This window comes from Papio anubis, chromosome 3 (assembly GCF_008728515.1).
Source record: "Papio anubis isolate 15944 chromosome 3, Panubis1.0, whole genome shotgun sequence".
Classification (NCBI taxonomy): Eukaryota; Metazoa; Chordata; class Mammalia; order Primates; family Cercopithecidae; genus Papio; species Papio anubis.
Window position 1 is genome coordinate 76567748 of NC_044978.1, and position 14979 is coordinate 76582726.

Consider the following 14979-nt stretch of genomic DNA (forward strand, 5'->3'; position numbering starts at 1 on the left):
GAAGGTTGAAACTAGTCTACCATGTAATCCCCAGTACAAGTAACAGATAAGCCCAGAGGAATAGAAAAGTATGCTGACTTAATTTATATTGTTAATAATATATTATGGAGGGAGTCAGGTTAATAAAACGTAGGTTGATTGATGACTTATACTCACTGTAGAACTCCACCGTTTGCATATCCCACTTTATTGTTAGCTAAGTGTATAAATTTGGATTTAAATTTAGGCGTCAAAAGCCAAAATTCATAAATAGTGGTATAACAGTGGACTAAAATATAGCTACTAAAAGTCTTTGTTTTCTTTTTAAGATTATTTGATGACATAGTTTCATGCTTATACTATGTTGTTGGGTACAAAGGGTAGGTTACGGAGTAGAAAATGTATCATCTGAGTTTTGTTTAAAAAATTTTACATGTGTTTGTTCTTGTTGGGTTGTGGTGTGTGTGTACTTATGTGAATGAGAAAAAAGGATATAAAGAAATGGATAAGATATTCAGTGTTTCTGGGCAGCTTTCAGGTTGTTGATAGTGAACATTTTAAATCAGAAAAACAAATTTTCAAATAAGCTTTTACTCTCAGAATAATGTAATCTTTTGATAAAGAGAAAGTAAATGGAAAAGCAGGTGGTTTTAAATTTTAAATTACTAATAAAGTTAAGTTGTATAGTGACTAATTTACTGGAGTACAGTAATGCCAAGCAGTCTGCATAGAAGCCTTGACAAACACAAAAATAATTGAAAAGTAAAAGCTTTTTTTTCACTAAATGTTGATCTTTTTTCTTTCGCCTTAGGGTCGTCTCTTTTATACATGTGATGGACCCAAAGCTGATCGATGTAAATTCTTTAAATGGCTTGAGGACGTGACTCCAGGATATTTAACACAGGAAGGAGCTCGACCTGGCATGGTTTTAAGTGATATTAAGAGTATTGGCTTGTACTTAAGAAGTCAAAAGATACCACTCTATGAGGAATGCCAGCTTTTGTTGAGGTATGTTTTATAGTACCAAGCGATTGCCTGTGATTATATAAGAGAACGACAGCCTTCACAGAACTATCATCAGTTTTAAAAGAGATTAAGATAGGAAAACTATTTAAAAGATGGAATACCTCAGTTTCTAAACCTGCAAAATGGGAATAAGTCTTTTTTTTGTTTGTTTGTTTGAGACGGAGTCTCGTTCTGTCGCCCAGGCTGGAGTGCAGTGGCCGGATCTCAGCTCACTGCAAGCTCTGCCTTCCGGGTTTACGCCATTCTCCTGCCTCAGCCTCCCGAATTGCTGGGACTACAGGCACCTGCCACTTCGCCCAGCTAGTTTTTTTTTTGTATTTTTTAGTGGAGATGGGGTTTCACCGTGTTAGCCAGGATGGTCTCCATCTCCTGACCTCGTGATCCGCCCGTCTTGGCCTCCCAAAGTGCTGGGATTACAGGCTTGAGCCACCACGCCCGGCCGTCTCTCTTTTTTTTAATTATATAGTGACAAGATCTTGCTCTGTTGCCCAGGCTGGAGTGCAGTGGTGTGATCCTTAGCCCACTGCAGCCTTGAACTCTTGGGCTCCAGCTCTCCACCCGGCCCAGCCTCCTGAGTAGCTAGGACTTCAGGCCTATGCCACCACACCCAGCTAATTTGAAATTTTTGTAGAGCTGGAGTCTTGCTATGTTGCCAGGCTGGTTTCGAACTCCTGGACTGAAATGATCCTCCCACCTCAGCCTCCCGAAGTGCTGGAATTAGAGGCGTGAGCTACTATGCTTGGCCAGGGAATAAGTCTTTAAAGTTATTTCGGCTCCCTCTAAACATCAAACAGTGTGAGCAATATCAGTATAACTAGCAGGGTGCTATTTTTCTAACTTATTTTATGTATAGTTGGGGCTATTTTCCACAATCCTAAGGGAAACCTTATCCGAAAAACTATAGGAATAATTTTTAGCAGTGTGGCATAATAAATAACTGATTGTTTGCATGTCTGACCTACATAGCTTATAGGATAATAGAATGCTACTTTTTGGAAGTATGTCTTTTATAAAAGTTTAGATTATTCAAAATAAATATAAAGACCATTTGCATGGTGATTTAATAGTAACATTTTTATTGGGAGCCGATATATGCCAGGCCCTCTTGTAACTAGGCACTTCACACAAATTTTTTTTTTTTTTTTTTGAGACGGAGTCGCACTGTCTCCGAGGCTGGAGTGCAGTGGTGCGATCTTGGCTCACTGCAGCTCTGCCTCCTGGGTTCACGCCATTCTCCTGCCTCAGCCTCCTGAGTAGCTGGGACTACAGGCGCCCACCACCATGCCCGGCTAATTTTTTGTATTTTTAATAGGGATGGGGTTTCACCGTGTTAGCCAGGATGGTCTTGATCTCCTGACCTTGTGATCCGCCTGCCTCGGCCTCCCAAAGTGCTGGGATTACAGGCGTGAGCCACCGCACCTGGCCTCACATGAGTTATTTTATGTAATTATTATAATAGCCTGTAAGATGGAGATATGGGAATAAGTTATTCCCATTTTATAGTTTGGAAAATGAAGTTCCTCAAAAAAAAAAGAAAAAAAAAAGAACCATCATGTGATCCAGCAATCCCAATCTTGGGTATGTATCCAAAAGAAAGGAAATAAGTATATCAAAGAGATACCTGCACTTTCATGTTTATTTCAGCAGTAGTCACAATAGCCAAGATACGGAATCAACCTAAGTGTCTGTCAGAGGATGAATGGATAAAAAAAATGTGGTATATAAACACACACACACACACACACACACACACACACACACAATGGGATCTTACTCAGGCATAAAAAAGACTGAAATCCTGTAATTTGCAACAACTGGAGGTCACTATGTTAAGTGAAATTAGCCAAAGGCCAGGCATGGTCTCACGCCTGTAATCCCAGAACTTTGGGAGGCCAAGGTGGGCGGATCACTTGAACACAGGAGTTCAAGACCAGCTTGGGCAACATGATGAAACCTTGTCTCTTGAAACCTGGTCTCTACAAAAAATAAAAATATTAGCCAGGTGTGGTGGCCTGCACCTATAGTTCCAGCTACTTGGAAGTCTGAAACAAGATAAGCCCAGGAGGTGGAGGTTGCACTGAGCCAAGGTCATGCCACTGCACTTCCAGCCTGGGCAACAAAGCCAGACTCTGTCTCAATCAGTATAAAAAAAAAAAAAAAAAAAAAAAAAAGAAAGAAGCCAGATACCAAAAGACAAATATTGCATGTTCTTACTCATATGTGGAGCTAAAAAAGCAGATCTTATGGAAGTAAGAGAGTAGAATGGTGGTTACCAGAAGCTGGGAAGAAAAGGGGGTGGGAAATGAAGAAAGGTTGGTTAAAATGTAAAAAAAAAAAAAGAAAAAGGAATACAGTAGGGAAATTATAGTTAATAATTTATTGTATATTCAGAATAACTACAAGAGAAGAATTGTAATGTTCTCAACACAAAGATCAGTGTTTGAAGTGATGAATGTCCCAGTTTCCCTGATTTGATTTGATCATTACACAATGTGTAAAGATACCAGGAGATCTCATGTACTCCTAAAGTATGTGTAACTATTACATTCCAATAAAACAAATTAAATTTAAAGATTTTAAAAAGCACATGAGGTGTTCTATCTTTCAGATACTTTTCTATCTCAGTCTCTTCTAAAACTGATGACAGTTCTGTGAGAGTTGTTATTTTCTTACTTTGATAGAATATATTTATATTTTGTATACATGTATGAAAGTAGGTACACATATAAAACCTGGTTCTTTTCATACTGTATTTTAAAGATTTTCAAAAAACTTGCACCTTAATATTATCACAATTCATTTTTATTTTTTATTACCTTTTCAGAAAAGGATTTGATTTTCGGAGAAAACAGTATGGCAAACTAAAGAAGTTTACTACTGTAAATCCTGAGTTTTATAATGAACCAAAAACCAAACTTTATCTTAAGCTGAGTCGGAAGGAAAGTTCTTCAGCTTATAGCAAAAGTGAGTTGATCTGATCATACTGGTGACTCAATCTAGCCTTCTATCTCCATTACATACAACTGTATAAGTTGTTTATATTAAAGAATTTTATATTAAATTTTGAAAGTATAATTTAATAGTACTATGTATTATATATAAACTAATTGTATAATAAATTAGACCATTTCTAAAAAACATTTTAAGATGTTAGGGCTTTTTAAAAACTTCATTAAAAGGGATACCAAAAACATTTAATTAGTTCTTGGAATCATATAAGTAAGTATATTGAATCAACTGTGCCCTGATTTAATGTCAAAAATAAACCGAAAATACGTAATAATAAGTTTGTTGATGCTTCTTTTATTGTCTATGTAATTTGGCAACATTGAACCCCAAATTTTGTATATTTGGAAATAAAATCCTTTAAACATTTTTTCCCCCCCGAGACAGAGTCTCACTCTCTTGCCAAGGCTGGAGTGCAGTAGCGTGATCTAGGCTCACTGCAACCTCTGCCTCCTGGGTTCAAGTGATTATTCTGCCTCAGCCTCCCGAGTAGCTGGGATTACTGGTGCACGCCACCAAGTTCAGCTAATTTTTGTATTTTTAGTAGAGATGGTTTCACCATGTTGGCCAACCTGGTCTTGAACTCCTGGCCTCAGGTGGTCCACCCACCTTGGCTACCATGGGATTATAGACATAAGCCACCATGCCCGGCCAGCATTGAGTGTTTTTAAAGGACCTTAGGTGCACTAAGTTGGATTAATCATTATTTGTGATTTTGTGACCTACTCTTAGTCATTGGTCCTCACATAGCTCACTGTCATTTAGTTATTTACTTAGTTATTTAAAATAATATAATAAGCATTTGTGAGCCCACAAACCAAATCAAAATCTAGTACCTTTATACCAACCTACATTTAAGTTAACCCCACTACCTAATCTGGTCTCTCCAAACCCAAGGTAATTATCATTTTGATCCTTGCACACACCAACATTTTTCTTTCCTTTGTGTATAGATTTATGTAAATGGATTCCTAAAGAGCTAAATAAAATTTTTAGTTTTTTTAGACCTTACTAAAATGATGTCATTCTGTATATAATCTTTTGGAATTTATCTTTTTTTGGTTAGTATGTTGCTACAATTTATCCATGTTGTTGTTCTTAAATCTAGTCTAGATTATTTGTTTTGACTGTTGTATAATATTTTGTAAACATGCTATAGTTTATTGTTTTCATTGTTTGGGTTTCTAAGTTTTACCACTGTGAACAGGGTGTTGTGAATATTCTTGTACTGTCTTGTAGATATGTACAGGTTTCTTTTGAATATTACTCTAGGAATAAAAATGCTGCATTACAGCATATGAAGATACTTCACACATCTTTAGATTGTAGTGCCAAATTGATTTCCAAAGTGGCTCTATCAGTTTGTATTCAACCTGAGTATAAGAGATCTTATAGAGCAACTCATTCAAATGAGTGTAAGATGATTGCATTGTGGTTTTAGCTTACATTTCTCTGCTCACCAGTGATGTTAAAATACTCTTCATGTGTTTATTAGTTACATGTGTTTCTTCTTAGCCATTTTACTATTGGGTTCTTTATAACCTTCTTTTATTTATAGAAGTTCTTTATGTATTCTTCATATTAATTCTTTGTTGATTATGTATATTGTGAATATCTGCTCCTCAGATCATGTCTTTTCACTTACTTTAAGATATCTTTAGATAAATAAAAATCTTAATTTTAGAATAGTCATATTTATTGTAATCTTTTCTTTTTGACAGTGCTTTTTATATCTTATCTTAAAAATCTTTTCCTATGCTGAGTTCTAAAATTACTCACCTATATTTTCTACTAAATGTTTTACAGTTTGGTTTTTGACATTTAAATCTTTATTATTAATTTCCATAATTTTTTGAGGGAAGAGGTGGTGTTTGGTTACATGAATAAGTTCTTTAGTAGTGATTTCTGAGATTTTGCTACACCTATCACCTGATCAGTATACACTGTACCAAATTTGTAGTCTTTTATCCTTCACCGCCCCGCTTACCCTTTCCCCTGAGTCCCCAAAGTCCATTGTATTATTCTTACGCCTTTTCACCCTCATAACTTAGCTCTCACTTACGATTAGAGCATACAATGTTTGATTTTCCATTCGTGAGTTACTTCACTTAGAATTATCTCCAGTTCCGTCCAGGTTGTTGCAAATGCCATTATTTGTGCCGTTTTATGACTGAATAGTATTCCATGGTGTGTGTGTGGAGGGGTGTGTGTGTGTGTGTGTGTGTGTGTATCTATCTATATCACAATTTCTTTATCCACTCGTTGATCGATGGGCATTTGGGCTGGTTTCATATTTTCGTAATTGCGAATTGTGCTGCTATAAACGTGTAAGTATCTTTTTTTGTGCAATGACTTCTTTTCCTCTGAATAGATACCCAGCAGTGGGATTGTTGGATCAAATGATAGTTCTACTTTTAGTTCTTTAAGGAATCTCCACACTGTTTGCCACTGGTTGTACTAGATTACATTTCCACTAGCAGTGTAAAAGTGTTCCCTTTTCACCACATCCCTGCCAACAACTATTAATTTTGAATTTTTTGATTATGGCCATTCTTGCAGGAGTAAGGCAGTATTGCCTTGTGGTTTTGATTTGCATTTCCCTGATCATTAGTGATGTTGAGCATTTTTTCATGTTTGTTGGTCATTTGTATATCTTCTTTTGAGAATTGTCTATTCATGTCCTTAGCCCACTTTTTGATGGCATCATTTGATTTTTTCTTGCTGATTTGAGTTTCTTGTAGATTCTGAGTGTTACTCATTTGTCAGATGTATAGATTGTGAAGATTTTCTCCCATTCTGTGGGTTGTCTGTTTACCCTGATGATTGTTTCTTTTGCTGTGCAGAAGCTTTTTACTAATAGTTTAATTAAGTTCCATCTATTTATCTTTCTTTTTTTTTTTTTTTTTGAGACGGAGTCTCGCTTTGTCCCTAGCCTGGACTGCAGTGGCACGATCTCGGCTCACTGCAAGCTCCGCCTCCCGGATTCACACCATTTTCCAGCCTCAGCCTCCCGAGCAGCTGGGACTACAGGCGCCCGCCAACACGCCTGGCTAATTTTTTGTATTTTTAATAGAGACGGGGTTTTACCGTGTTAGCCAGGATGGTCTCGATCTCCTGACCTCGTGATCCGCCCGCCTCGGCTTCCCAAAGTGCTGAGATTACAGGCGTGAGCTATCGCGCTCAGCCTATCTTTGTTTTTATTGTATTTGCTTTTGGGTTCTTGGTCATGAAGTCTTAGCCTAAGCCAGTGTCAGAAGGATTTTTCTGATGTTCTAGAATTTTTATGGTTTCACGCTTTAGATTTAAATTCTCGATCCATGTTGAGTTGATTTTTGTATAAGGCAAGAGGCGAGGATCCAGTTTCATTCCTCTACATGTGGCTTGCCAATTATCCCAGCACCATTTGTTGAATAGGGGTTTTTTCCCCCACTCTGTTTTTGTTTGTTTTGTCAAAGATCAGTTGGCTCTAAGTATTTGGTTTTATTTCTGGGCTCTCTATTCTGTTCTGTTGGTCTATGTGCCTATTTTTATACCAGTACCATGCTGTTTTGGTGGCTATGAGATTTAAATCTTCAGTCCACTTGAAGTTGACTCTTTTTTTCTTTCGTATATGGTGTGAAGTAGGGATCCGGTTTGATCTTTTTCTTTTTAATTACCAATTTTGCTAGAATAGTAACCATTTTTTATTGATTAGTCTCTTTTCCTCACTGGTCTGAAATGCTACGTCTGTCATATAATCAGGTTTAAAGTAACTGTGTGTGTTCTGGAATCCCTATTTTATACTGTAGGTTAATTTGTATATTGTTGTACCAGTTCCAGATTGCCTTAATTACCATAGCTTCATAAATCCTGATATCAAATTGTGCAAGTTCCCCTCTGTGTTCTTAGATGTGGCCTGGCTGTTCTTGGTCCTTTACTCTTTCATATATATTTTAGAATCATCTTATCAAGTTTCATGAAAAACTTGTTGGGATCTTGATTGGAATTGTACCTATAAAGTTGAGAAGGGATGCCATCTTTAAAATACCAAGATTTAGAGCTGGGCATGGTGGCTCACACCTGAAATCCCAACACTTTGGGAGGCCAAGACAGGAGGATAGCTTGAACTCAGGAGTTTGGAGACCAGCCTGGGCAACATAGTGAGACCTTGTCTCAAAAAAAAAAAAAATTAAGATTTAATACCATGTACTTGCTATATCTCTCTGTTTATTTAAATTTTTTTGTGACATCTTATAATAAAGTTTTGCAAATTTCCCTGTGGAAGTTTTGAATATTTTTATCTTAAATTTATTCATATTCTCTGATACCACTGTATTATTTGTGTTTTTGTTCTTCTGACCAGTCTTGCCTGAGGTTTGTCTTATTTTGTTATTTTTATCAAAGAACTGACTTGGTTTTATTGATCAGAAGATCAGCAATGTATTTTTGTTTTATTTTTATTGTTGTTGTTGGCTTCCTCTCTAATTTTTATGATTTCTTCTATTTTGTTTAGGATAGTATCCTCTTCTTTTTTACACATCTTAAGTTGATACTTAGCTAATTTTGAGGCTTTTCTCTTCTCTAATACACTTATTAGGGCTGTAAGTTTTCCTTAAAGTACCACTCTATTTTTTTTTTTTTTTGAAATGTAGTCTGGCTCTGTTGCCCAGGCTGAGTGCAGTGGCACAACCGTGGCTCACTGCAACCTCCACCTCCTGGGTTCAAGCAAATCTTCTGCCTCAGCTTCCCATGCTCCCGTACTGGGACTATAGGCACCCACCACCACACCCAGCTAACTTTTTGTATTTTTAGTAGAGATAGGGTTTCACCATGTTGGCCAGGCTGGTCTTGAACTCCTCACCTCAAGTGATCTGCCTGCCTAGGCTCCCAAAGTGTTGAGTTTACAGATGTGAGCCTCCGCGCCTGGCCTACCACTCTATTTTTGCTGAAGTATTTTTTTCATTATAATTCAGTTTGTTTTAAATTTCCCATTATGATTTCTTTTTTAACCTGTGAGTCATTTAGCATGTGTTTTAATATTCAAAAATGTAGGGAATTTCTAGTTTAACTTTTTATTAACTTCTGACTTAAATATGTAATAGGTAGACATTTTTATTTTTATATTATTCTTTAAAATTTATTAAATTTATGTATGTATGTATGTATGTATGTTTGAGACGAGTCTTGCTCTGTTGCCCAGGATGGAGTGCAGTGGCACGATCTCAGCTCACTGCAACCTCCGTCTCCCAGGTTCAAGCAATTCTCCTGTCTCAGCCTCCCAAGTAGCTGGGATTACAGGCACCCACCACAACACCCACTACATTTTTTTAGTTTTAGTAGAGACAGGTTTTCACCATGTTGGCCAGGCTAGTCTCAAACTCCTAGCCTCAAGTAATCTGCCCGCTTCAGCCTCCCAAAGTGTTGGGATTACAGGCGTGAACCACCACAGCTGGCCTACTAAGGTTTTTGTACACTTGATCCTAGCCAAAAGACTGAGAAGCGATATTTTTAAGGCTGTTTTTAATGGCATAGTACAAGAGAAATACATTTTCTCTAATTGTTGAATACAGAACTCTTTAATGGTCAGATCAAGCTTATTAATTGTCTTGTCCAGATTTATATAGTCTAGCCAACTTTTTGTGGCAGTTATCTAAGTAATTAAGGGAGATGAGTTGAAAATTTCCTCTGTGGTGCACTCTCTCCCTGCTATTTATAACATTTTGCATCTTATATGTTAGGGCTATTTTATTTGGTACATATGTATTTTAAATTATTATTAACCTCGGGGTAAACATATCATTATGTAGAGATGATCCTCTCCTTCTCTAATAATTTTTTCTTAAAAGTCTGTTAATATAGGTATGCTAAGTTTATTTTGACTAGTATTAGTTTCATAAGTCTTTTTTCATTTTTTAATCTTTGTTTGTTCTTATATCACAGGTGTTCCTTATAAACAGCATATGTCTCAATTTTAAAGATGTGACTTGTAAATAGAATAAGGCCAATAGTTGACTTTATTATAGTAATTGATACCTGGATATGTTTCTTTAATCTTAACTTATTTTTGTTTATTCTAATTTTACTATGCTTTTAAAAATCATTTCTTATTTTTTTTTTTCTTTTGAGATGGAGTCTCGCTCTGTCGCCCAGGCTGGAGTGCAGTGGCTGGATCTCAGCTCACTGCAAGCTCCGCCTCCCGGGTTCACGCCATTCTCCTGGCTCAGCCTCTCGAGTAGCTGGGACTACAAGCGCCCGCCATCTCGCCCGGATAGTTTTTTGTATTTTTTTGTAGAGACGGGGTTTCACCGTGTTAGCCAGGATGGTCTTGATCTTGTGACCTCGTGATCTGCCCGTCTCGGCCTCCCAAAGGCCTCATTTCTTATTTAAAAAAAATAAATTGATATTTAAATCTTATCCCTGCTCCCAATAAAACAGATATTTAGAAAGCACCCACTTCCCTTGGTTCTTCCCCTGATCCGTTTCCTTACTCTTCCCCCTCCTGCCCCCAGTTGACAAAATCTAGACTAGTGCTACTCAAGGTAGAGTCTGTAGGCTGATTCTGGTCCACAAACTTACTGGTTCCCAAAGAGAGCTGAGGAGCTGCTCCAGAATGTAGATCACCTATATCATTAGCATGCTGTTTAGTTTAGCTGTATTTTGTTTTATTTGTAGCAAGCTTTCTGAATGAAGGAAGCATTATGTTGATTTGTTGAATTATATTCTAGCACAAGCTTCTTGTTACAGACCAGTAACAAACTGTTCAGGACAGCCTGCTTTGAGTAGTTCTAGTCTAAATCTTGAAACACTGGGTTAGCATAGATCTATTTTCTATCTTTTTTGGATGATAATTTGGCTACATATAAAATTTTAGGTTCTAAGTTCTTTTCCTTTAATGCTTTCAACCTACAAAAACGGCACTTTCAAATATTTTAATCCAACATTTAATATACTTAGTTATCATCTTGTATTCGTTATTGTTGAAAAGTCTGATGGCACTGTGATTTGCTTTTTTTTTTTTTTTTTTGAGACGTAGTCTTGCTCTGTTGCCAGGCTGGAGTGCAGTGGTGTGATCTCGGCTCACTGCAACCTCCGCCTCCTGAATGATGAGGTGATTCTCTTGCCTCAGCCTCACGATTAACGGACTACAGGCACACGCCACCACATGCAGCTAACTTTTGTATTTTTAGTAGAGACGGGGTTTCACCATTTTGGCCAGGATGGTCTCCATCTCTTGATCTTGTAATCCGCCCGCCTTAGCCTCCCAAAGTGCTGGGATTATAGGCATGAGCCACTGTGCCTGGCTTTTTTTTTTTTTAAGACAGTTTCACTCTCCTTACCCAGGCTGGAGTGCAGTGGTGCAATCTGGGCTCACTGCAACCTCCACCTCCTGGGTTCAAGTGGTTCTCCTGCCTCAGCCTCCCGAGTAGCTGGGATTACAGGTGTCTACCACTATGCCTAGCTAATTTTTTTTTTTTTAATTTTTAGTAGAGACAGTGTTTCACCATGTTGGCCAGGCTGGTCTCAAACGCCTGACCTCAGGTGATCCACCCACCTCGGCCTCCCAAAGTGCTAAGATTACAAGTGTGAGCCACCACGCCTGGCTGGCACTCTGATTCTTATTTCTTTATGTGTTATGTGCTCTTTCTGGCTGGGAGTTTTAGAATTTTCTCGATTACTTTGATAGTCTTATATTTCTCTATACAGTGTCTAACTGGGTTTTTCCTGATTTCTCCTTTTGGGCACATTATGGACCTTTTAAATCTAAAGTTCATTATCTTTTTTTATACTTCTGGGAAATGAATCTTAATTATTTCTTCAAATCTTTATTTTTTATCTCTTTATTCTTTCCCTCTTTTCTAGATCTTTTATTATTTAAATGTTAGCACTTCTGAATCTGTCTTCCAAATCTCTTAGTTTTTCCTTTATATTTCCTGAATTTTTGTCCTTTCTTCCTTCTGGGAAATATCATCAATATGATTATCTGAATTGGCTATTGATTCCTCAAATGTATTCATCCTGCTATTTATCAATTATATTTTTCCAACCTAATATTTGTGTTCGTTTCTTTTTCCTGTTTTTTGTTTTTTTGTTTGTTTGTTTTGTTTAATTTTTGAGACAGGGTCTCATTCTGTCACCCAGGCTGGAGTGGAGCAATCATGGCTCACTGCAGCATTGACCTCTTAGGCCCTAGTGATCCTCCCACCTCAGCCTCCTGAGTAGCTGGGACTATAGGTTCAAGCCACTACACCCAGCTAATGTTTTAATTTTTTTGTAGTGATGGGGTCTTGCTATGTTGTCCTGGCACATCTCGAACTCTTGGGCTTAAGTGATCCCCCTGACTCAGCCTCCTAAAGTGTTGGGATTGTAGGCGTGAGCCATTGTGCCTGGCCTGTTTTCCTGTATGTATGTACATACGTATTTATTTATTGAGATGAGTTCTCACTGTTTTGCCTAGGCTGGTCTCAAACTCTGGGGCTCAAGCAATTCTGTCATCTCAGCCTCCCAAGTAGCTAGGACTACAGTTGTGTGCCACTGCACTCGGCTGTTATTATTTTACATTGTTACTATCTTCCTTTACCTCTTTTTTTTTTTTTTTTAAGTCTTTGTGTTCCTTGAATGTCTTAATATTTTGGCCTGTGAACTCATTTTCCCCTGGCGGTATCAGCTTTTCTTTCTGGCAGTACATGTGGGGGAAGGCCCATTCCAGTCTGGTCAGCTCGAAGGAGCTCAGGGAGTTGAGGGTGTAACTGAGCTATGAGGTGGAGAGCCCCAGGCACTAGAAAACCACAGTTACCCACAGAATGATCCCTAAAGTGAAATCTAAAACCTCTGATTAAAAGGAAAATGCAACATTAAGATGTATCATTTCTTAGATTGTGAAATTCTTTAGCCCTAGGGGTTTGAAGGTGAGGTAGAGACTGCCTGTGATCAGTGAGTTACCATCTGTTTTTCTCCACACTTTATGGCATAGGGCTTGCATTGCCGCCCTGATTTTTTTTTTTTTTCCTCCAGAGGATTTCTGGACCAGAAGTATAAATTGCCTTATGGATAGGTAGGCCCTATTTGTCCCAGTACAATTGGGGATGGGGAAGAAGATGGGATGGGAAGCAAGAACAGAACCCCAGGAGGTTCCTCACCCTCTTTGATCCCCTCCTCCTCTACAGGCCTTCTGCACTTGGCCAAAATCACTTCAGGTACACAAACCCCAGTTCAAAACAGGCCCTCCAACTCGAGATTTTCCGTGGTGGTCTCCACTTCTCTCTCTGTTCCCCACAGAAAGGAAACCAACAATCATACTAATTCAGCATCTTAGATGACACCAGAATCAGGAATCTCCTATGTCTTTATTTCTAATTCAAAAGTTTTTTTGAGCATTGTTTTGCATGTTTTGAATTATGTTATTAATTTAGTAAGTAAAAAGAATTTATAATGTGACCTTTGAAGGAAACTTTTGTGCAGGAACATTATGTATGTTTTTATTTTTTAAATGTATATCACATAGAAGACATTCATGAAGTGGTTGGATTTTTAGAAATTAAACGTTTGAGATCATTTTTTTAAAAATTAAAAATCTCCAAACCAGCATTTGAGGAAAAAAAGAAAAAAATTAACAAGTAATACATAAATGGATACAATGAAAAATCAAGGTATAAAGAAATATATACAGTTAAAAGTGAAAGTCTTACTTTAATACCTTTCATTTTCATTCCTTATAGGTTACCATTTTGAAATGCATATGATTAAATAATTACTAGATATATTCAGTCTTAAGGTTCTCTTTAGTTTATTTTCTTCACTTGAATCTCTCATTCCTATTTGCAGCAGGGAAAATTTAAGATGAATCCAATTTGATAGATTTTGTCCAATAAATTTCAGACTCATTTGGGTATTGAAATCTTAGTCGCTGCCCAGTTTAGTCTCTCTTTCAGGGCTTCCACACCTTTCTCATTTCTAAAAACCCTATTCCTCCCTGTGCCTACTTTTAATATCACAAGATACACATGCTAATTACTAAGTAGTTGCTAGAGAGGAGGAAGGTCCGCTTTCCTGAAAGAGGCTTGTTAGTGAAAATGGGATAGTATATTGCTTTTTTGTGATTATTTCTCAGCTTGCTAGAACTGCTAATATCCTTATTGATCTGATCTTTGGCACTATTCCAATTGCTGATGCCCTGGCAGTTGGTTTTCTCAGCCTGAACTGAGTCCAATATTACTTTTTTTGTAGTGTGTTAAGTGGTTGCTGTGGTCTAAATGTGTCCCCCCACCCTCCACTCCCCCCGCCAAATACATATTTTGAAATTTGATTGCCAATGTATTAAGAGCTGGGGCCTTTGGGAGATGATTAAGTCATGTGGGCACTGCATAACTTAGTCCTGCATGGGATTAGTGACCTTATAAGAGAGGTTAAAGGGAGTGCCTTGGCCCCTTTGCACCAGTGAGAGTGAGCCTTCACTGGTTATTCACTGGTGCTCTGCTGACACCTTGATCTTGGACTTTTTAGCTTCCAGAACTGCTATGAGAAATAAATTTCTACTATTTGTGAATTACTAATTTAAGATATTTTGTTATAGCAGCCTGAACGGACTAATACAATAGTCTTATGGGCTAGCCCATGTCCTGCCTTCTTAGGAGTTCTGTGGGTTCATGCAAAACCTAGGGATTTCCATTGTAGCAAACTCATCTTCCCATGTGATGTCTCTGCCCTCCTTCTTCCTCACCCTGTAATTGTGCCATCTCTTTAGTCTTTTTCTGTGTGATTCAAGAGGTACTGTATTAATTGCAGAATCTGATGTTGGTTCTTTTGTTCAGGAGCACTCCCAACCTTTAGGTTGATAGTTGATGAATATCTTTCCAGAGCTTTACTTCTCATCATGTGTACGTATATGTGTACTATAGATGTATGTACACACATGTGCAAATATATATAATTTTTAAAAATATAGAACCATTCTGTATGTGTCTGTGTAGTGTTTAAAAATGTTTGTCTTCA

At 37.6% G+C, this 14979-nt stretch overlaps 1 protein-coding gene across 13 annotated transcripts in view; it reads left to right on the plus strand.

Moving 5' to 3' along the window:
- Nucleotides 1-14979, plus strand: part of ZGRF1 (zinc finger GRF-type containing 1) — an 84660-nt gene that overhangs the window by 45690 nt on the left and 23991 nt on the right. For all 13 annotated transcript variants that reach the window (XR_002522159.2, XM_021938732.2, XM_021938738.2 and 10 more), the window contains 2 exons: nt 791-987; nt 3830-3969. Coding sequence is in view for 12 of the 13 variants with exons in the window: in XM_021938732.2 (XP_021794424.1) it covers nt 791-987; nt 3830-3969 (337 nt within the window). In the remaining variant the exon portion in view is untranslated. The remainder of the gene's footprint in view (nt 1-790; nt 988-3829; nt 3970-14979) is intronic.